The sequence below is a fragment of the Hirundo rustica genome, chromosome 2, assembly GCF_015227805.2.
Source record: "Hirundo rustica isolate bHirRus1 chromosome 2, bHirRus1.pri.v3, whole genome shotgun sequence".
NCBI lineage: Eukaryota > Metazoa > Chordata > Aves > Passeriformes > Hirundinidae > Hirundo > Hirundo rustica.
In genome coordinates, this window is record NC_053451.1 from 114,331,887 (window position 1) to 114,353,365 (window position 21,479).

The 21,479-nt window shown below is 46.7% G+C and overlaps 1 protein-coding gene across 1 annotated transcript in view; it reads right to left on the minus strand.

Moving 5' to 3' along the window:
* Positions 1 to 452: 452 nt before the first annotated feature.
* Positions 453 to 21,479, minus strand: part of PDE9A (phosphodiesterase 9A) — a 48,262-nt gene continuing 27,235 nt past the window's right edge. The window contains exons 7-18 of the mRNA XM_040055280.2: positions 19,160 to 19,244; positions 15,033 to 15,114; positions 12,786 to 12,860; positions 9,693 to 9,779; positions 6,585 to 6,689; positions 5,401 to 5,483; positions 4,394 to 4,550; positions 3,187 to 3,300; positions 2,410 to 2,514; positions 1,565 to 1,693; positions 1,264 to 1,359; positions 453 to 491 (exon numbers count right to left, since the gene is read on the minus strand). Of these exons, the coding sequence (XP_039911214.1) occupies positions 453 to 491; positions 1,264 to 1,359; positions 1,565 to 1,693; positions 2,410 to 2,514; positions 3,187 to 3,300; positions 4,394 to 4,550; positions 5,401 to 5,483; positions 6,585 to 6,689; positions 9,693 to 9,779; positions 12,786 to 12,860; positions 15,033 to 15,114; positions 19,160 to 19,244 (1,157 nt within the window). The remainder of the gene's footprint in view (positions 492 to 1,263; positions 1,360 to 1,564; positions 1,694 to 2,409; positions 2,515 to 3,186; positions 3,301 to 4,393; positions 4,551 to 5,400; positions 5,484 to 6,584; positions 6,690 to 9,692; positions 9,780 to 12,785; positions 12,861 to 15,032; positions 15,115 to 19,159; positions 19,245 to 21,479) is intronic.

Genomic DNA, 21,479 nt, shown 5'->3' on the forward strand with positions numbered 1-21,479 from the left:
GTCAGTTTGTATAAAAATGCTGTTTTGACAGCTTCTGTAAACCAGAAGTAAAATCTCAGCTTGACTTGAATGATGGGTAAGACTCAGAAAGTCTGGCAGTCCTGTCTGAGTTCTTTTGCCCTTGTTTGAGAAATGCTCCTGTCTAAATGGAAAAATGCCTAAAAGACTTTGTTCTCCTTTAAAATTCAGTGCCCTCAGAGCCTGAGCTCTTTGATCAACAAGCCTCAGTACTTGAGCTGCTGAGGGGCTTTTCCTCCAAAGCACTTGGGAGGAGATGGGAGCTACAGCAAAGCTTCACTCATGGATGATCAAGTGAAGGAACCTTCGTTACCCAGGTATCAAACAATATCAGCACAACTGGTGCTCCAGGGCACTTCCCAACTCATTTTAATGATGTATGGCTCACAGTACCCTGCCTGCATGGTGAATTGTTTTTCATGTCAGAAAACTCCCTACCCTGTGATGCCATTCGGGCAGGTTTTGTCATGGATCTTGGCAGGGAAAAGAGGCTCTGGAAGAGGCGTGCAAGAAAGGCGTGCTGGGCCATTGTCAAAGGCTGCAGGGAGCTGGGCCAGAACTCTGGCTGCTGCCCTGGGCACTGGTCTCTGCCCTGCCAGGCTCCTGAGGCAATGCAGACATGCTGAGAGACAGCAAATGCAATTACCTGGAATTCCCACCTCCCCTGAGCCTTACAGAATGAGAGATGCTCTGTACATAGAAGCCCCCAGTGGGCAATGAAAGGGCTTCACTGGTTGTGTGTTTAATCCTTCTGGGTGCTTTGCATGACAGAGTGATTCCCCATAAAATGCCAAGCACGCCCTTGACTACACACACGTGACTGGAAGTTCCATCCCAGAAAATAAACTCATGCACTGGTGCTGCAGAGCCTCGACCTGCCCAGCCCCAGAACATTTTGCTGCAGTGTAACCCAGGCAAATTCCTTCCCAAGGGAGGGCAGATCCCTCCAGGGAGAAGTGTCTGCCAAGGTGCTCCTTTCAGGGGGTTATCCCTGCGGTCTGTGCCTTGCAAGCAGCTCCTTTCCCCTGTCCATGCTGGTGTGGTTCCTGGTGGACTCTGCAAGGACAAGCTTTTACTGCTTGTGGCACACCCCTCTCTCCAACCAGGTGTAATGAAAGTGTTTCTCAGGATAATGATCACGCCACAAACATTCCCACTGTTTCAGAATTAAGCTGCTGCTTAATTACAATGTGTGGCTTATTCAGTTATCATGTTTGCTCTGTCAAGGAGAGAACTGGAGCTTACCTCTTTCATAGCATCGTCTATCTGTTTTAACCCCTCGTAGTGGTCCCTGGATTCCCACAGAGGCTGGAGCATCACCTCCTCCACTTGTGGGAATAGCTAGGTGGGAACAAGAGAAAGAACATCAGCATTTCCTCTTGCATTCCTTAACTTGCTGCATCGCTTAGCTGCGCATGCCGAAAACGGGCTGGCAGCGGGGTGTGGAAGGTACACCCCCCTTTCCCTGGATAAATAAAACACCTGCTGGGGCAGACACCCAAGCTCTGCTCTGCTCTCCCCTTCTTTGGTTTGTGGGTGACTTTACCTTCGTCACTGTTTCGAACATGGGGATGAGGACGAACTTGAGGAAGCCGATCTGTGCCGTCGGTTTGGTCACTTTGTCGCGGTCCATGAACGGCGCCACCGGCAGCCCCTCGGATTTTTCTCGGTCACTCTGGAACAAACCCAGACATACCAAATGTTAATCCTGTCTAGGAGGCTGCCAGGAGAGCGGTGCACCAAGGAGATCAGCAGCCCTCAGATACAGATCACAGAGGTGCCTGAAGATAGCACAGAATAGTGATGTGCTTCCCCCAGGCTGATGTCTCTGCTTTGTGGAGAGCAACGTCTGAATAAAGAGGGTTCTGTTCAGTTATTTCTGCTCAGCACCAGCATCAAAGGGTTCACCTCCAGGCTTACAGGGCAGCTGATTCCCTTCGCAAACCCACTGGACTTGTGTATCAGAGCATTCAGAAAGCTGGTAATGGCTCTTGCTGCTCTCAAAGAGAAGGAGCAATTCTGTGATTTCCTCATCGCTCTCCAAAGAGTGATTATTTTCAGGTATTCAACCAGAAATTATATCTTCTTCTTTACTAATGATTAAAAGAAAAAATCAGTTGCATCCACTTGCTTACTGAGCAGGTTCTTTTGCTGGCATCCTTCTCTGACTTTCTGTAGTGGAAGCTTTCCATGGAATCATAGAATTGTTTGGCTTGGAAAGGACCTTAAAGATCACCCAGTTCCAACCCCCTGCCATGGGCAGGGAAACTTTCACTAAACCAGGTAGTTCAGAGCCCCAGATGGGGCTGTCAGACAGCGAAGCACGTGTGGGATTTGAAAAATAGCAGAAAATTGTGAAATTGTGCAATTGCACCTCTGCCTCCCTCTTACCTGCATAAAGTACTCCTCCAGTAAGCAATCTACCCAGGGCTCTGCTACTTCCATCGGGCGGACTTCGTTGGAGATGTCACAGCATTTTATCAGTACCATCTTCAGCTGCAAGAGGATAATACTTTGATGCTGCAGTCCTAAAGCCAGCCCCTCTTCCCCCTTTCCACAGCCCCTGTCCTTGCAGTGCCCTGGGAGGCAATGCTTTCAACCAGAAAGGGCAATTTCAGGATTAAACCAGAGGCTTTAAATGATCTGGATCCTTTTTCCCTCTCTCAGTTGCTCTGTGTAAGTCACTCATCCCCTCCCTGCCTTGGTTTCCCCCTCTGCAGAGCTCAGATGTGTCACAGTGGGATGTGCACTTATATGCTGCATGAAGAGATTCTGTCTCTTCATTAAGTTTTTTGTGGAGCACTCAGAGGCAACTGGGAAGTGATTTCCCTGGAAATCAAGGACAACTGCACTGGGAAATAGAGGAGACTAGAGGTTTTACTCTTATGGATTCTTTTTTTATCCCACAGTATAGGACAATAAGAATTTGTGGCCTAATACAGTAATTTTTTTTATTTTCCTGATGGGACTTCAGTATTTCTAAAGCTGGAATAATCTATTTTATATAGAGCACTTCCAAATTCTAATTATTCTTTGGTGGGGCAGAGAATATAGGAAGGATTCTCTTTTGATAATATATATTAAATCTCGTTTTTTAAACAAACAAATGTTAATCTCTGAGCTTTCACTCCATGCACAGAAAAATAACAATCCACAAAACCTCCTTACACAGGTCATGTGTTCTTCATTTGTGTAATCGAAGTTTTCCATTTTTTCCTTGAAGGAGTCCAGTATTTCTGCATGTCTCGCCATGTCTGTCGCCAGGATTAACGTAATTATCCCCTAGCAAAGAAAACATGTTCGCATATTAACTTGACATTCCTGACAAAGTCTGCTAATGCAAAGCCAAGTAGGGTCTGTCTTGCACATGAAATGCCTCACAGGCACTGAATTTCTCGTGCTGGAAGGGAAAGTGTCTGACTTGGAACTGCCAAGGAAATGGGAAGAGGGTTATAAAGAGTTCGTGGTACACGAGGATCATGGTTTTATGTGATATTCCAGAGACACTGAGGTTTTTCCTTTCTGATTGACTAATTGTAGAAAAGCAACGGTACAACAGGATGTTGAGAGCCGTGCTCTGGCTGCCAAGATCCGCTTTCATCTCCTTGGAAGGCACTGTGGGTTTTGGTGCTGACTCTTGGTGGCCCTGAGACAAAAATCATGGTGTGGATGCCTATCCTCTTTGGATTAAAGGCTTTGAAACACTTGGATGCATCTGTATCCTCCTTCTGTGCAGAGTTTACGATGGGAAAACATGTGGTTAATTTAAAGTTGTGGGTTTTCATACAGAACAGTCCATTTTGGGCCCGTGCCAGTTTCCCACACACTGGCAGAATCAGGAACTCCAACCAGCCCTTAATACTGCTCCTTTCCTCGGTGTGTAAGGAAGGTGTAATGTGGAAATTAGGACTGAATTTTGGCCCTTAGAGCCCTAATGGGATGCGTAACACTGTTCAGTGCCTCAGAGATAACTGTGACGACTCCCAGTGCACCAGGGCCTCTTCCAACAGTACAAGTGCTCTGCTGTTGCAAATCTTTTCCCCTTTTGAAGCCCCTCTTAAAATAAATTCAGTGTTCCCTTAAAGCATAAGCTTCTGCCGTGAGAGCTCAATCCCTCCCCAGTCAGAGCTAATTGGCTCCTCCAACAGTATAAATATCTACCCCCAAAATGTCATGGGCTTTAATGGCCAGGATGTACTCGTTATTCATCAGCAGCGCATTCCAGAGAGCACTGCTGTGGAAATTTTCCAAGAATCCCTCTCAGATCCCTCCAGTGCAAGGGGCTTTTTCATCCCTGCCCTCCATGGAGAGTGAATCCCGCTCACCGTGTGTTTATAACTTCGGGGGCGGTGCGTGCAGGAGCAGCGTTCCTTACCTGTCTTATCTGCTTGAACTGGTCCTGGTCCACGTTGGAGAAGATGTTGAATTCTGGCTGGGAGATGATCTGGAAGGCCACGGCGCAGTGGTGGTTCTCCAGCGGGGAGATGTCGTTGTAGCGCACGGCCAGCTCCGTCCGCGCGTTGATCTGGTAGCTGAGGGCAGGGAAAGCCGTGAGGAAAAAACTCCTGCAAGCTGCTCCAAACCACGCTGCTTCCTCTTGCTGGCATTCTTTTCAATGCTTATTCAACTAGCTGCAGCTTTGGGTGTTTTTGGTTGTTGGCGTTAAATCGGATTTTCGGAGAAAATAGACGTTACTTTAATATGATCTCAGGCGCTGATTCCCCTCAGTGGATGAACATTCACCCAAAAGGTTTTCTCTTTCCTTCTTTAAATTTTACCACATTTCTAGTTTAAAATGACATAGAACAAACCCAGAAGGAACTCTTGGTGTTTAATTCAACCCCCACTAATGGCAAATGCAGATTCTCACTGATCCCGGTCATAAATGGGTTCTGCCCTCATTTAATGAATGATCACAAATAAATCAGATTCTCTCTCTTTCACACGCACACGAAAGTGTCTGTGGGCCAACAGCAATAATTTCATCACATGAAAATAAACAGAGCAAAGTACACTTCATGATTTATAATTATGAAATGAAGTGTAAGCTAAATCCCCCTTTGCATTTTAGTGTAATTATTCCATTATAATAATTTATAGCTCTGTTACCAGCTGTAAAGTATTTCACCTTCTTTTCTCAGGAGTTGGGAGTAAAAGTATTGGAATAAAAATCTGGAAAAACCATTTTCCTTACAGAACCAAGGACAGCTGGCAAACCCCGAGCCAGACCTGAGCTCTGCTTTGGCCCACGTGTGAGTGACCAGCAGGGCCTTGGGAAAAGGTCAGGCAGTGAGAAGGAAAACCTGATCTACCAAAAAATGCCAGCCAGTGTTACCTTCCCAATAAATTTTAAGGGAAGAGGAAGCAAGAGAACAGACTCACGTATTGTTATAGCCAGGATGGTCCAAGTCATGGCACACTGCTGCAGTCATGAGAATCAAAATGTCAATTTGGGAAAATTTCTCCTGTAAAATAAAAAAAACCCAAAAACAAACTATGAACATAATATTATGATTTCTACTTCCCCTATCCCTATAAATTAACAGAAATAAAAAAACCAGACATATTTACTTTTCAGAGAAATGCAAATCTGAGCAAAATGAATAATTTTTTTCCTTATATGAATTTACTTCAGTCAAGAAAGAGAAATCTGCCTTCCCTTCCAGTAAAAATGACTCAGATTTGCCTTTGTTGCATTAAATAACAGCAGCCCAGAGGAGGCAATTTCCTTGAAACTTGGTATTACTGCAGGGATCATATAAAAGTACGGAGACATCAGTACAGCCTCTTACAAGTCATTTGAGCACCCTGATTAGTTAAAGGGAGGGCTGGAGGATGGCTCAGTTGCCATTGCATTCTGCATTAACTAAAGTTAGGAAAAGAGCAAGAAAAATCAAATGTTGTGTTCCCACAGCTTTTGGATAGCATGGAGTTACATTAAAGGACATTTTTCTTCATACTGGCAAGAAAACAGAGTTAGGCCAGTAACTGATATGTATAACTATGCAGAAAAACATTTTTTTTTAGGTGAAAAAAAGCAGTTTTGTAAAGAAATGAAATGAATATATGAGCGCAGGTTATCCAAGCAGTGAAATTAATTGATGCCTATTGTTCTGGACAAAATAAAGGTCAAATGTGTGTCCTGCATACAATACATGCCAGGCTACAGGACAAGCACAGGTGAAAACACACATTTGGAGAAAAACCTCTTGTGGGAATGTTTTGTGTCTCAAACAAAGAACACACCCCCAGACCACAATTCAGTAGGGAATTTGGCTGCCATTCCTAAACGTTTCACTCCAGCACAGTAGGAACTGTGGGCATCCAGGAGGTGAAGTTACCTTCCCAGCAGCCTCAGAAAGCTGTGCAGGTGCTGGGGGTCAGGAATGGGATGGCTGAGCGGGCAGCCAGAGGTGGAAATGCAACACCTCTCCTGGTGTGCCCAGGGACTGAGCAAGTGCAGCCTCCTCAAAGGCCACCACTTGCCAGCAGGCTGGTGGCCCATTTTGCAAGAGAAGTGGCTTTCAGGATGGAAGAGGAGTGGTGCCATGGAGGGAGGGTGGTACCTGGAGGTTGCAGAGCGAGATCATGCTGTACATCATCTGGGTGACGCAGAAGCAGTGCCGGAAATTGTGGAAGGGGTTGTTTCTGTAGTTGTCGTGAATACACAGCTGCAGAGAGGGGGGGAATGAAGCTGTCAGAGGTGGCAGAGCTGTTTACGAAGCACTGTATATCCTTAAAGGAGTCCTATGGGGCCCAGGATTACTCTCTGCTGGGACAGAGGGACAGCACAGGGCCTCTGACACTTTCTGCCTTCCTGGGTGAGATTTCTGTGTTCCAAGAATTCACCAGCAGGTAAAGCTCACAGAAAATCCCCTCTCGTACCAGCCAGCAATGGGCAAACATCCCAGCACAGCTGCATCTCAGTCCTTAAGAGAGGACTCTCTGCTCTCATGCTGAACTTCTATTTCAAACCTTGTAGTGGCTAAAGAGTGACCTTGGGGACTGAAAAGGACCCAGAGCCCACCCCTGTCCCCCTCTCCTGCTGAATACAAACTGCACCTCTGATACCTTGAGGCCTGAAACGTGGCTGTCATTTCATTTGCCAGTGCTCAGAGGTGGCACTTTGGGACGTGTTGCTTGGCAAAGGGAAGATGTGAATGCACACCAGGCTGGAGCACACCTGGGTGGGTTTTCTACACCAGTCAGCCTTGGGAGAGATGGAGCTGTTATGGGCTCATGGGAGCCATGGCTGTGTGGTTTAACTTTCTAGAGATCCTGGCTTTGTTGCCCTCATTCCACAGGCAGGATAAAGCCTGTTCCTGTGTCCTGGATAGTGCCAGGCTGGCTGAGGGAGGCTGGCACAGCTGGGCTGGCACATGCCATGGTCATTATTCCAATGCTCCTCTGCTTTCCTGTCCCTCACAAAGCAGCCAAGAGTCAGCAGCATTTCTGGACCCTTCTGCTGAATCCTCTTCCACAGCCTGGACCCCAGAGAGCCCTCGTGCACATGCTTCAGTTACTGGGCCTGAATTAATGACATGGACAGAATTCCTGTCCCATTCCCCAGCCAAATCAGGAATTTACTTCAGGAGTCCTCACACCCCATCAGGATCAAACGCTTTGACCCACCACCTCATTTCTAGGAGATCTCAAAGCTCCAGGTGAGGTCAAGAGAAATGTGGCATTTCAATGTTATTCAATATTTGTGTGTTTCATTGCAAGAGCTGCACAGTTCATTCCGCAGCACGGATTCTAGAAACACGTTTCATTATTTTAAAGTGACTTAGGAAAGGCACGATGGGCTTGTCAGCCAGGCTCACAGGTGGTGAGTATCTCACAGCCTACACGTGGACACCCGTGGCACTGCACAAACCCGCATGGATGCAAGGTGCACACCCAGCACTGGAGCCCAGAGCATCCCAGGGCACTCCTGCCTCAGAGCACTGAAGGGGTGCAGTGACTGGGCTGCATTCATCACTCTTTCCTCCTCTTTCTGGGAGACTTCTGTAGCCAGTGGATGAGGGAACAAGAAAGCCAGGATAAGCATGCGGTGGCTTTTTCTCTCCCACTTGAGTTCAAAGCGATGCCCACACTGTGCCTGGGGAATTATCCCGCTTTGCAGCAGAGCCCTCGAGGCTTTTAAAATTAATCTTCCTTTCTGCAGGAAGATAGGAAACCTCACTGTCTTACCTTTGTAGAAAATACACAACAAACCCCACTTTTGTTGCTCAGAGCAAGGCTGCCTTAAATGTTAGTGGTGACAAATTGCTTGGAGACACAAGCTGGGGGAAGCTGCCTGCAGCAGCGTCTGTGGGTGGGCTGTTGGTGTGTGTTGACATATCACCTTGCTTCCCATGTTTTTGGGCTGTGAAACAGGAGGAGGAGATCTTGTGGCTTATCTACACTGTGTTCCCCTTGTTTGTGTTGGGTTTCATCCCACCTCTTGTCTTCAGCTGCTTTATAAGGTCAACACCACCCAGCTATTCATTTGCCTTCTCTGGAGAGAGGGAGATTTGCCAGCTTTTGATCACTTCTGGTGTCTGCTTTGATGCAGTCATATTATTTCTCTAAAAAGGCTTCACTAGTGCTTGGGAGTAAATTTCAGGTGAGCCTCCTGCCTTGTGTGGTGACATTTTATCCCTTATTCCAGGCTCTGCTCAGCCTTGTGCCTCCTTGTCTCTTTCCTGCAGCAGGACACCAAGCGGTGACAGCCCCTCCTGCCATTGCTGTACTGTAACACGTGATGAACCCAGTCCTTTCTTTGTCTTTTCCAGATTTTGTGACATTTTTAGGAGTCTACATCCATCTAAAACAGTGCCCTCTGCTCTCTGTGAGCTCCTCAGGGAATTAGAAGAGATTAATGAGCTGTGATTCTTTAGTACAGGAATCCTGTGAAACATCTGTATGATGAATTCGCACCAAGAGGTTTGTAATTATTGTCTCAATCAATTTGTGAGACACAGAGGTAAGTTTTTGCTGGTTATAATTCCTCAGGCCATCCCTAGATGCTTTTTAAACAATGGTTTAAATAGTTACTGTTCTCTGGTTCTCTAGGAACATGATGGTGTTTTTCTTCTAAGAAAGCCAATATATTCTTCAGCTTTTTAGCAAACAGTTTCTTATGCTCTCTCTCAGACCTGAAAACTCACTGCTTTTTAAATATTCAAGTGTTTCTTCCTTAGACATCTCACTTTTGGTATGATCTCAGCTTTCTCACATTTTGCATCTCGGCAGCGTTCTCACATCAAAGACTGAAGCAAAGAAAGTTACCTTCTCAGCAATTCCTTTTCCTTCCTGACTTGCTCTTTCCTCTCCTCCCTGTGATTTAGTGCACTGAATGATTATTTGCACATATTGGCACTTTTTAGCTATATCTGAAGGCACTTATCTTGCCTCCAGTTACAGCAGGTATCAAGAGCATTCAGCAGAAACGAACTGCTTTCGGTAACAGAAAACCTCAGCAAACGAACGCACAGCATTTGAAAAAAGAGTCATTTGTGACCACAAGAATGCAAACATTTTCTGAAGCACCTACATTTTGAGAATTTGTGTAGACTGACCGCTTTCATTGGGATTACTCATGCGAGTCATGTTAATTCCACGACTAAATGCCTTGTTTATTGACTTTTGGACGTGGAAAGCTGCAACCAGCAGTAACACGAAACACTCACCAGCCACCTCTTCAACGTGATGGGATTGATGTTGAAGTCTTTCACCAGCCCGAGGTCGTGGTACATGTGCTCCAAGCAGCTCAGCATCTGCAGCCAGGAACAGGCAGGTTATTGTTGGCTCTGTAAATATCCCTTGAGGACAGCCTGTGGAGTGAATTTCCCCCTTGCAATCATCAAATAATTGCGGAGCCCTCTTCAGATGAAAGAAAGGTGTTCAAAGATTGCATGATTAAAGAAAGTGCAAGAGGGGAGACAGAGAGAGCCTGAAAGCTTTTTGAAGCAGACACGCTGCTGTTGACTTCAGAGGTTTTGTGCAGGGCTTTGAGTATCACACCAGCACCCTTCAGTAATTGTGACTCGTGTGTATCACAGCAATTCCCGCTCACAAAAAAAAAAAAAAGTATTGCCATTTTTTTCTAGTTCAGCTGGGATGTGTCCTGTCGCTCAGTGAAATCAGTGAGAGCTTTTCCCTGCCTCTACAGAAATGGATCATGCTCTAGCTGAATAGGAAACGACAGCAGAAAATAAGAGATCCCTGAAGAAACATTTATTTCAGACATTTGTCAACGCCTTCTTTCTTTATGATTTCCTGTGAGCTCCTAACTCCACTATCTTAGCTCATATTTCTTCTTTTAAAGATTCCCCATTATAACCCCACAAAATTGCAGCAGTTTTGTGAGTATCCCCCTCCTGGAGACTGTAGCTATGAGCCCCAACAGCTGAAATGCTGAAATGCAGCTCTTTTGAGGCAACACCTGCTCTGCAGTAGCAAGGGGAAATGCAGGTAATTTAGCACCACCCATCACATTTTATCATTTGGGCTTAAAAGAATTAAAAAAAAAAAAAAGGTACTGATAACTTTAAGTGTTTGGGTGACAGCTTCCACCAGTCAGAAATGAACAGTTTTTCTGGAGTTCAGGAGTTTTTGTGTGTGCGCATTCCCCTTTCTGAAAGCCAAATCTGCAGGGGGATGGAATGTGGCCACTGTGGTAGAAAATGGAGTTCTCAGACTGTAAAGAGATCCAGGGGTTTCAACATGACGAGTATAATGTCATAAATGCAGCCCTGGAGGCATTTCTAGTTGGTTTTCTGTTATTTAGGCTCTTAGAAACTCACCAGGAAAAAATGATTTAATCTAATGAAACTTTATATTTATCCAGGGAATAAATATAATTCATGGAGTAACAACAGGGCTGATTTTGAGTAATCCAAGCAGGAAGAGAATTTCCTGCAAGACCTGAGGGACAATGCCAGGAGCTGAATTCTGCTCAGATCACACAGCGTTTTGCTGAAGATCCCCTTGTCCTGGTAGAATATATGTTTTGCAATAGCTCCATAAAAGACTTTCCAAGGGCAATAAACTTTATCCAGAAGTGCTGAATTACCCTTGGAAATGCAGCTGTTGCCAAGAGAGCGTTGGGTGAGTGACGAGGCGACTCTCAGTCCCAAAACTCCTGCCCCTGAACACAGGAGAATCTCAGTTTTCACATTTAGCTTTCTTGGTCAGCAACAAAAGCTTGAATACGGGCCTCTGGTGAGGCTGGAAAAGTGAGGGGGCATTTGGGAAGGAGGACCCAGGCTCGCTGCAGAGCTGTGTTTACTGAGATGCAGCAGAGCACATTATTCCATTATTCATTTGCTTCCAGATGACCGAGGTTTGTGACCTGCCTGTCCCACACTGAGCACGTGGGCAAACACTCAGCGCCAAACAAGCACTGACAGAATGGAAATATTCTCTGTAAACATAAAGCAGAGCTAAGAGGGCGAGATAAACCCATATGGTGCTCGGCTCGCCACAGCTCGTGTGGAATCTCATTTCTGAGCAGACTCCTCCTTGCAGGGCAAGTTTCATCCCCACACCCTCCTGTTTGCCTTGTCCATGCCACCACATAGTGTTTCCTAGCCCTCTGAATGAGTTACTGTGCTAAAGCGCTGTCCCCCAGCCCACAGGAAAACATGGATAATGGGTTTTGTCTCTCCTCTTTCTTTCTTAATAGTCAGAAGGAGAATAATCCGGTGGTGTTAATCCATGGTGCACCTGTCAGACTGTAATCCCCTCTCGCTGCAAGGACCTGACAGGAATTTGTGGCCATGGAACAGAGGAAAGGGGCTGCAGAGGGAGCAGTGGCTGCAGAAGGGAAGCTCTGCCAGCCTCAGCGAGTGGGAGGTGGACCTAAAGCCACCAGAGAGCCCTTCTGTTGTTCTTCCAGACACAGGAAATATCCTGAAGGGAATGTGCTGTTCCTGTGGATGTGCTATGGGGTGTTTTTCCTTGTCATGCTGAGCCAGAATTACTCTGTGTGCACAACCTCTGAGAGGGTAATTAGGGTGATTGCTGCTGGGGGTGTTGCCAGAACTACCCAAACCTTTCCCTGGAAAAAAAAAAAAACCAAAAAACATCACTAAATCCCTGGTTTAGTCGTGTCCTCCATCATGTTGTGAAGTGAGATTTGCTAGTATTTGCTAAATCTGGTTTTACATTAAATTATAAGCTGTCCATTCTTAGCATCCTTCTCCTCCACACTTCTAGAGGTTTCCACACAGACCTTCCAGAACCTTCTGCAGTACAAGTGATGACCCATGAATAACAGCAGTAAGAAAAATAAGAAAATGAAGCCATAAGGAGATACTAATTGGCTGTGAATGCAGCCTTGCAACCTCTTCAGAACAAACTGCAGAAAAAAACCCTCAGCTGAAGGAGTTTGAATCAATGCCTGCACCTCTGCCTGCTGCGTTATTGATTTGAGTGGAGTTATTGATGATGTGCTTAAGCACACACTTCACTGGGGATTGATTTGTTCAGACAAAATCGTATGAGAGAACTTGTGTGGCAGTCATGACAGTGCACCAGCTGAGGGACTTCACTAGGAAGAGATTAAAGAGCAAATAAAGGGGAGCCAGGGTAGGATAAGCACCACTATCTACCTGGCATCTGCTAGGAAGAAGCACGGCATTTCTGGTGCGGTATGGAAATACAAAAAAATAGAGAGTAAGGGGCAGAAAAGGGGGACAACCCTGTAGACTGTCTCAAAGGGCTCTTCTGGCCTTATTGGCCCTCGGAAAGTGCCAACCCAGCTAATGTGGCATCCTCACCTCGTTGGGCTCCCACAGCCAGACGTCAAAGGTTGGTTTCCGCAGAGCCTCGATGGTCTCCTGGGACAGCATGTACTGCAGACAGAAAGGCAGGAGGTGTAAACAGGGGTGTCCCTGCCATGGGAATGCTATTGGCACGTCCCTGGGGCTCCCAGGGTTCCATTCACGAGGAGTTTAGCCACTTTTCCCAAGGAGAGAGCAAATGACTCTTACTCTGCCCACCCATCCCTGCCAGCTGGCAGCTGCTCATTGGGGCAGATCCTTGTGGAGCAGAACTTGGGAGAAAAGGGAGAGTGCAGGTGTTAAGGAGAGGGTCATGGCTAAATCCAGCACAGGGAATCAAAGGCACAGGGCACAGACCCATCCCTGGCTGCACCGGTTCTGCTGCCTGCAGAGCATCAGCGGCACTCGAGGCTGCCAGCTAGGGAGGGGTGGTGTGAAGTGTCTCTGCTTACAGTGCTAAATTAGCTGGTGTGGATGATATGTTTATTTTCAGATGATTTATGCTCTCATTTCGAGTGTTTTTTCAAGAGTGCCCGCAGTTTCAAATTGGTTGTCAGGCTCCAAGAGTCAAGTGATTTTTTTATCATTACGCTCAGAAGCCTAAAACAAAATCAAGCTCATTCACCAGGCATGGATTTACACAAAATAAAAAGAGAAGGAATGTGCAGGGTTAAAAGACATGGGGGCATCTGGACTCTGCAGATTCATCTTTCCAGGATCCTATTCATCCGTGGTTTTGGGACTCAAAAACCTTGTGGCTTCAATTGGCCCATTTACCATGGCTGTCTCTAGTTTGGGTTTGCTGTCCTGAGCAGGTGAGTGACAATTTCTGAGCCGTCAAATAATTTGATACTTAATCCAAGAGGAACAACACAAAAGATTAATTTTTTTTCTTCAGAAGGCGAGGAGTTTTGCATTTGCATACACAATGCACATTTAGTGTGACTTTCTGCCAGAAAACTGCGAATTAGCAGTACAGATCTACAGATTTGGTTGTTTCAGTGACATCTTCCTTCAGCCTCACTGACACTGGATAAGTCCAGCATCTGACAACTGACAATAAATTTTGCAAGTCTCCAAAACTCCAGACTCCCCTGACTTTTGGCCAAGGAATAATGCAGAAATACAAACTACCAGTTTACTCTGCAGTGGGTCAGTGCAACTCTTCGTAGCCTTTATTCTTAATTCAAGATCCTAATGCAGCGGTCCATCAAAGTTTAACCTGACATATATATTTATCAAGGGGGAAAAAAGGCTTAGAACTGATGTGTTCTGTGAAATCATGTGTTAGAGTCAGGAGCAAAAGCCTCCTGGGCAAAAGTTAATTAAAAGAAATGGAAGCCCCACAGCCTCTGCTTCAGGGGAGATCACTTTTACCAGGCAGAGCAGAACAAACAGAATTTACTGCTCTGCTGGGCTCTGAAGACAAACGTGCACAGAGCCACATCCACCTGCATCACACAGGACCGTGAGGATTCAGGGTGGCTGAGCCAGCTCTGGTGTGTGCAAGGAGACGCCCATGGTTAAACCACGATTTGCAAATGTGTGAGCTGGTGTTTTGTCAAGGTCTGAGCTGGGCACTGGGCAGGCATAACCAGGCAGCTTTTAATAATTCTTGTGGGCGAAGACTGCCAGTTCTGGGACCACAGACCCTGTGCTCCTCATGGTTTCAGCCTCATTCATCACTGTGGATTTGTGCTTGTACTTGCCCGGGAGATATTTTTCTTCCAGCATTACTGTTTTCTCTAGCAAATACACTAACTCATTTTCACAGGGACAATGAATCATTTTGGAGAGAATCCAATGTCGCATTTTCTCCTTGTTTCCCTAGGTGAAGCATCCCCGTAAATTACTTTTTAAATTAAAAAAAAATAATCTATTAGGAGGAAACAGGCAGCAGCACTACTTTCAATCAGAACCCAGCATTACAGAGTGGTTTTGATTGTTGCTAGGAGCATGGAGAATAAACAAATATAACTCGACAAAAGAGCGTTAAATGTTGATGAATGCACAACGTTCATTAACATTTCAAACACTAATGAGCTTTCAAGCATTAAAGACTACTGAGAATTAAACTTTAAGTCACTGTGGGCAACCGATAGCTTTTCTCCATTGGCTTGCAGGAGTTTTGGATCAGACTTTGGGTTTGGAATAACTAGGAATTAATGGCTAAGGAGTCGCACTGTAAAGCAGCACTGCAGCCACGCAGTAGGAATATGGGAGCAGCAAGGATTTGTGTGGTACCTTTGGGTAGGATGGTACATCCCGCCGGGGAGCTGGCCTCTTGTTTTCATCCAAAAAGCTGTACTTGCAGGGACAGTTAGTCCTGAAATGAAATATTCATCTCTTAGCATTGAGGGAACAGAGGCGCAGTGCCTCAAAAAGTGCCAGAAGTGCTCTGGTCTCCCAGCAGCCACCCCTCAGAGAACCACCCCACTGCACAACCTCTCCCTTTCCAATGCTGTGTTGTTCAAAATGCTTTGAAAGTGTGACCCCCTCCACCCACCCCTTGGGATTTTCTCCCCTTGTGCAACAGCCCTGTTGCCCTTTCTCTTTCTATTTGCATTCAAGAGAGAAGCATCTGAGTTCAGGCATGTATCCATGGATACCCAACCAGTTCTCCTTAAACCAAGTAACGTCCAGCGAGCAGACATCCCTCTCCAGGGCTGCCAGGGACCACGCTGGCTATGGGCACAGCACTCCTGTGCTCATTTACTGCTGAAGGCACCCTCTGAGCCTTGCTGCAGCCCATAAGAACTTCCACGTTGATGGTTTGACCTCCTGCCCCTCTTGTGGGACAACAGCAGAGAGGCACGGACTTGGCAGACACCTCTGCTTGGCTCCCTGATCCTGGAGAAAGGGAGCCACTGCCAGCAATTACAGGTAATTAACACTTGCCTGGTTATTAACAATGTCAGTTATCTACTCTTCTTTCCTCTGCATGTGGAAAAGCCAAGCTGATGCTTTCTTTTCTGAGCAGAGGTCCAGGGGGGACCTTACCACTCTCTACAATTCCCTGATGAGGCTGCAGGCACAGACTGTGCCAGGGCAGGGACAGGCTGGACATCAGGGAGAAGTCCTTCACTGAAAGGGTGGTCAAGCATTGGAAGGGGCTGCCCAGGGAGGTGGTGGAGTCCCAATCCCTGGAGGTGTTTAAGGAAAGCCTGGATGTGGGGCTCCGTGTCCTCGGGCTGGGTGACGATGTGGGGATCAGGTTGGACTCGATGTCCTTGCAGGGCTTTTCCCAGGTAGTTGGCCACATGGAGTTTATTAACTCTCTTGTGAGGCTGATCTCCCTGCATTTTGCATTAATTGAGTCTTGGAATGGGTTGGGTTGGAAGGGACCTTCAAAGTCGTCCATCTCCACCCACCCTGCCGTGGGCAGGGGTGCTGCTCACCAGGTCAGGTTGCTCAGGGCCCCATCCAATCTGGCCTTGAGCACTTCCAGGGATTTATCCCTGGAGTCCTAACATTTGGATTACCCTCTCTCGGTTTTCAAGCCCCCTGCCAAAGGAAGCAAAAGAAACCTCCCAAAAGAAGCCAAGCAAAGCATTCCATTAACTCGCTTTGTGCGTTTTTGATTATTCCATTTTGCATTGTATCTCTTTTGAGTGATTCTCTTCTCTCTTGGGAATAAGGCCTCTTTTCTCCTCTTATCATTGATGTCTGCTGTCATTTCTGGTGGCAGCATCTGAATCCTGTCATTTTACAGCTCATGGTGGCCAGCTGATTTCAACCAGCTGCTTTTTCCTGCCCTGTTTAAGGAGATTCTCAGTTGATGAAAAGCTGTCTTAATAGTTTCTAAAGCTGTTTCCTCAAAACTCCACTGTGTGGGGTATTAGTAGGATAAAAATAGTGAGATTGGGGCATTCCTTGCCCTAATTGGAGCTGACTGCCAGGGTTAGCTGAGGGTCAGCCAGCTATCTCTAATTCCCAGCTGCAATAGGATATTGAAGCCCTCATCCCAGCACGCTGGGGAACACACCAGAGCCAGGATGCATCAGACCTTCACAAATGTAAAATTGTATCTGCAAATGATCACGATTTTAAATGCTATTAGCATCTGCCAGTGGTGAGTGCAGAAAGCAGACAAGCAAAAAAAAAAAAATAAAAATAAAAAGCAATTTGAGGAGGATGCAAATGGAGCTGCTTTGCTCTTCTGAACAGAGATGCACAATTCACTATGCTTTTATAAACCTGGCTGCCCAGCCTTACTCTCCCATTTGGTAATGTAACAGCAAATATAAGAATAGGTAAACACCCACCCAGCTGTGTACACTATGACCTTATTGAAGGAATACAGGCACTCACACATATTCATGTACATTAATTACATTTAGGTGGGATCCCTAATTGCAGCCACGATGCATTATCTAGCAAATGACACTGCACAACGGATGGCAGGTCTAAATGAGAGCAAATACATTTCCACTTCCCTGGGATGCCTCTGTGCCAGCACTTATCTCGTGCCAGCAGGAGAGGGCTTGCTCAGCCTCCCTGGAGTGAAGCATCCCCAGGCTGGGGTCACTTCAGGCTGGTGACCTGGCTGCTGTTGGGCTGTGGTGGCTTGGGAATGAGGAACCTCAGCCCATTCCTCAGCAGCTCCTGATGGGAGCCACGGAGGAGCATCCTCTCCTCAGTCTTGTACCCGCATCTAGCTTTGGGTCCCAAACCCACAGGGTGCAGAGAATCCTGGGCAGAATTCTGCAAACAAGAGGAGCTTTTGAGCAGCTGGAAGGAGGGAGATGTAGCTCAAGGTAACCAAGAGGAGCTGTGACAGAGCCATACGGACGCAGCACCAAAGTGACGCTGAGCAGAGCGGGTCCTGCTCCAGCAAGAGCAGCTGTGAGTGTGAGCTCAGAGCAAGGCAGGGTGGCTGTCTTGAGCCCCACACCCATCTTTACACACAGCTTTCCAGTCCCTGGCTTTTGGAGCCTGTCACATCTCACCACGGGCCCTCGGTGAAGGTGACACCCCAGCTGGAGCTGGCTGCACTGAGCAGATGGAACACCCCGCACTCCGGCTTTTCTCGTTAACAGGTTGCTGTTTAGACCACAAAATATAGACTGGAAGGTGGCAGGATCTGGGATGGGAGTTAGTCATGGCTGCTGGGATGGTCTTGTGCTTCCTGATGTGGTGTGGTGGCAACGGAGCGAACACGAACTTGCCACAGCTTCTTTTTTTGGAGCTAATTCCCTGTCCACCTGTGCACCACTGTTCAGCTCTGCCAGCTCCCTACCACAGCTGAAGGAAGCACACATGGGCACACACGCTCCTCACAGCACACCCAGCACAAACCAGCACACATGCTCCTGCATTTGCTGCCAGCCAGGGCTTGGATTTTTCTAATGAGATTTCTCCCCACACCCCAACAAGAAATGATGCAAGTCACAGGGCGAACGGCATTCCACCCCGCTGGGATAAATCTGAGGCACACATCTGAGGTTAATAATGTTACTCTGTGTTTATGCTAATATGACAGCTGAATTTGGCCTTGGACTTCGTGGGAATGAATTATCTTTGTGCCTCCTGTCGTATCTGGATGGCAACATTTATAAAAGAGAGTGGTTATAAAGCCTGAATCTTTTAGCACATCTCCCATTGCCCTCAGTGGGAAAGAGTTTTGATTAAAGGTCAGACAATTTGACCCCGAGACTGGCAAGACAGCATAGTTACATTTGCTGAGAAAAATCCCCTTCGCCCACATTTTGAGCAGCATGCTATGTTCCTCTCCAGCAACCTTCCCAGAAGTATTCCCAACCTCTCAGTGATGATTTGTTTGTCCTAGTGGGGCACTTCAGTGACACAGGGAACATTTTCCAGCTGAGGCCACGCACTGTACCAAATGCAATTTTTTTCTGATGGTGTTTTAATTACAGCAAAAGTGAGCTCCACCGTCACAATGAGCCCTTGCATTGGGAAGTAAATTCCCAATTTCTCGTTGAATTTGAAACGGATGATTTATAATAGCATGAGATCATAATTAGAGGCGCTGCTACATATTTATTTGGTAATTTCCCAGAATATATTGGAGCTGATTCGAGTGCTAACTTGTTCCCAACCAAAGGCTGCACTGTGCAGAAGTTCTTTCCTCATTGTCTCTCTCTCCCAGTAAATCTGGATGAAGAATTCCCATTCTGTGTGGTGACAAACAGCTCCCAAGACCTTCTTCTCTATTCCCATGGCCCAAGATAATTTAACTGGCGAATGGCTATAAATCTTCAAATGGTAAATTAAAGCCACTGCCCTTGATGGTTATTGGTTTCCTTGCTGTTTTACTTCTCATCCCAGGAGATAATTCTGTGGAAATGTTGCATTAGGGTTTGAAACCAGACACTTACTCCTGTGGTTAGGTCCCAAGCAGAACTTACCTGCTGCTTCTGGCTGCCATCTCCTCCCTCATCTTTTTAATGTCGCGCTTGCATTTCTCAATCTCCACCACTTTCAGGCCTTCCACTGCCAACAAAGGGAAACAACAGGGGCGTTACCATGGCGAAAAGTCGCAGGATCTCATTTCACAACGGCGCAAAATTTCAGGGAGCTGTCGCCAGTGGGGTTATCCGGCGAGGCAGCCAGCTCTCACAGGCGGCCTCGGCTCTCCCGCGTGCAGGTGCTGCCAAAGCGAGAGATCTTGGAAACCCACGGGAATTCTCTGCTGCCAATGCAGATGACAGCCACTTCAATTCACTGCATGGCTACAGCACCTCGGCTTTTCCACAGCAGCAGGGCAGCTCTTCACTCCTTGGCCACGTAGAGCACGAATCGGAGGAAATCCTGAGCAGGAAAAAAAACCCCCCAGTGCCGTGATGGGATGATAAGCGCGGCCGTGCAAACACGTCCCAGTAGGATTAGAATTCCCATTAAGATAAAAGGTTTTAATTTGGAAGTTCCCGCAGAGCGTTAAGGAGCTCTGAGAGGCATTGCTGGATACAGAAAAAAAACAAAATGAGAATGCAGGAGGGAGGGGAAAATGTTGAGAATTCGGGTCTAAATGATAGTTCTTTTTTTTTTTAAACTATCGAAATCCTGTCACTTCTTTCTGCCGATCAATTCTGTAATCCAAAGTTATTTCTCCATGCAGCACAGAAAATCCTATATTTCCCTTCCGCGTGTAATTGTGAGAGCCACCAGGCAAAAAGTTTGATTGCCTTTTTATGCAGCAGGGCACTTTATTCCCCATAGCCAGGAGCGCCCAATGCAGTGAGGGTGTGAGAATAATTCTCCCTTTTCTTTCCCCCTCGTTGAACTGTCAGCCTGATCAAGCTGACACTGCACCATTTATTACCTCCATGTCATTCACATGCAATGATTTCACAGCTCATTTGTTTACCAGACTCGTTGTTTGCGTGGATGAGCCGCGGCTCAAGGGAAGGTGCGATGGGAAAAATCAGCATTCAGCAACTTTCTTGGAAAATCAGTCTGGATCGCACTTATCTGGAGAGCAGCATGTAAGTGATAAAACCCTGCCTCGAAGGGCACAGCCCTGGAGATAAGCAGAGACCTGGGTTTTGTTTTCCTTTATGAGAGTAACAACAAAGATTGCAGCTGGAACTGGGGAAAGGGAAAGAGATGCGTATGAGCCGTGCCCAGAATGCCACGTATTAGGAGAGGAAAGCGAAAGGGGGCTGGTTTATGTTTGTTTACAGGGATGCCCTCCTCTCAAAAATCCCGTTTAAACGTTTATATTATTTTGTCTGTCACTGTTACAGGCAGTTTCTTTGGGTGTTCGCAACGTGGTGACGCAGGCAAGCTGCTGTCCTGCTTACTGGATATCTTTCATTCTGCACACCTGCCTGCACTTTTTTGGCTGCTTTGTTCGACTGCTGATGATCAGCTGTGGCTGACCTGCCGGCCCTGTGCTGCTGTGTACCACCCCGTGCATTCCCCTGGGAGAAATCCCTGGCTAGCCCATTTCCCAGGATGTCTAATTGCTGGCCAGTGCCTATTTGAAGCAGTGGGAGCCAAGCAGAGTTATCAGAGCCACAGGGAAGTGAGGAGGGCAGCTGCAGGGGCAAGAAGAGTTCTGGTACAAAATGGCAGCCCTGAGCTTTGCTTTGTGTTTCCATCCCAAATATCTCTGGGGGAGCAGAGAATTGACGCAATTATTTTCTTAAGGTAGATGCGAAGTGCTTACGAATTGCAAAGGGCATTTTTTTTTTTGCCAGCTTCCTTATTCTTGTGTGGGCTGCTGTGCAGAGTAAGTCAATCCACGGGACAAAGCATTCCCAGGGTTTGCTCTGCATGGACTCATTTTCCAAAGGGAAGTGACAAGCTTTAGCTGGGATTTAAAAATCAGCTAAAAGATTTGGCTCCCTGCAAACACATCTCTGGTGAGGTCTCTAGGCAGGAATGGGAAGGAAGCTGAGAACATTTCATGTGAGGTGCAGATGTAGTGCTGTCACAGGCACTTATCCCCACACACACACGTCCCCTCTGGGGAAGAAATCCTGGAGAGCACATGTGAAAGCGGTGGAAAAGGGATCTCTGAAGGAGGCAGGAGAAAAGGCAAAATAAAAGCACAGTTCTTTCCAGATTTGGCTTGCAAATGATAAATGGCCATGTCATGTGCACTGATTAAGGGCCCATTACATTATTTCTCAGCGAGAAATACCTTCTGAAAAGACCCTGTGCTGTCTAAAGAAATCCTTGGGCTGAATCCAGCAGTGAAACATGGCTCTTAGAGCAACCTCG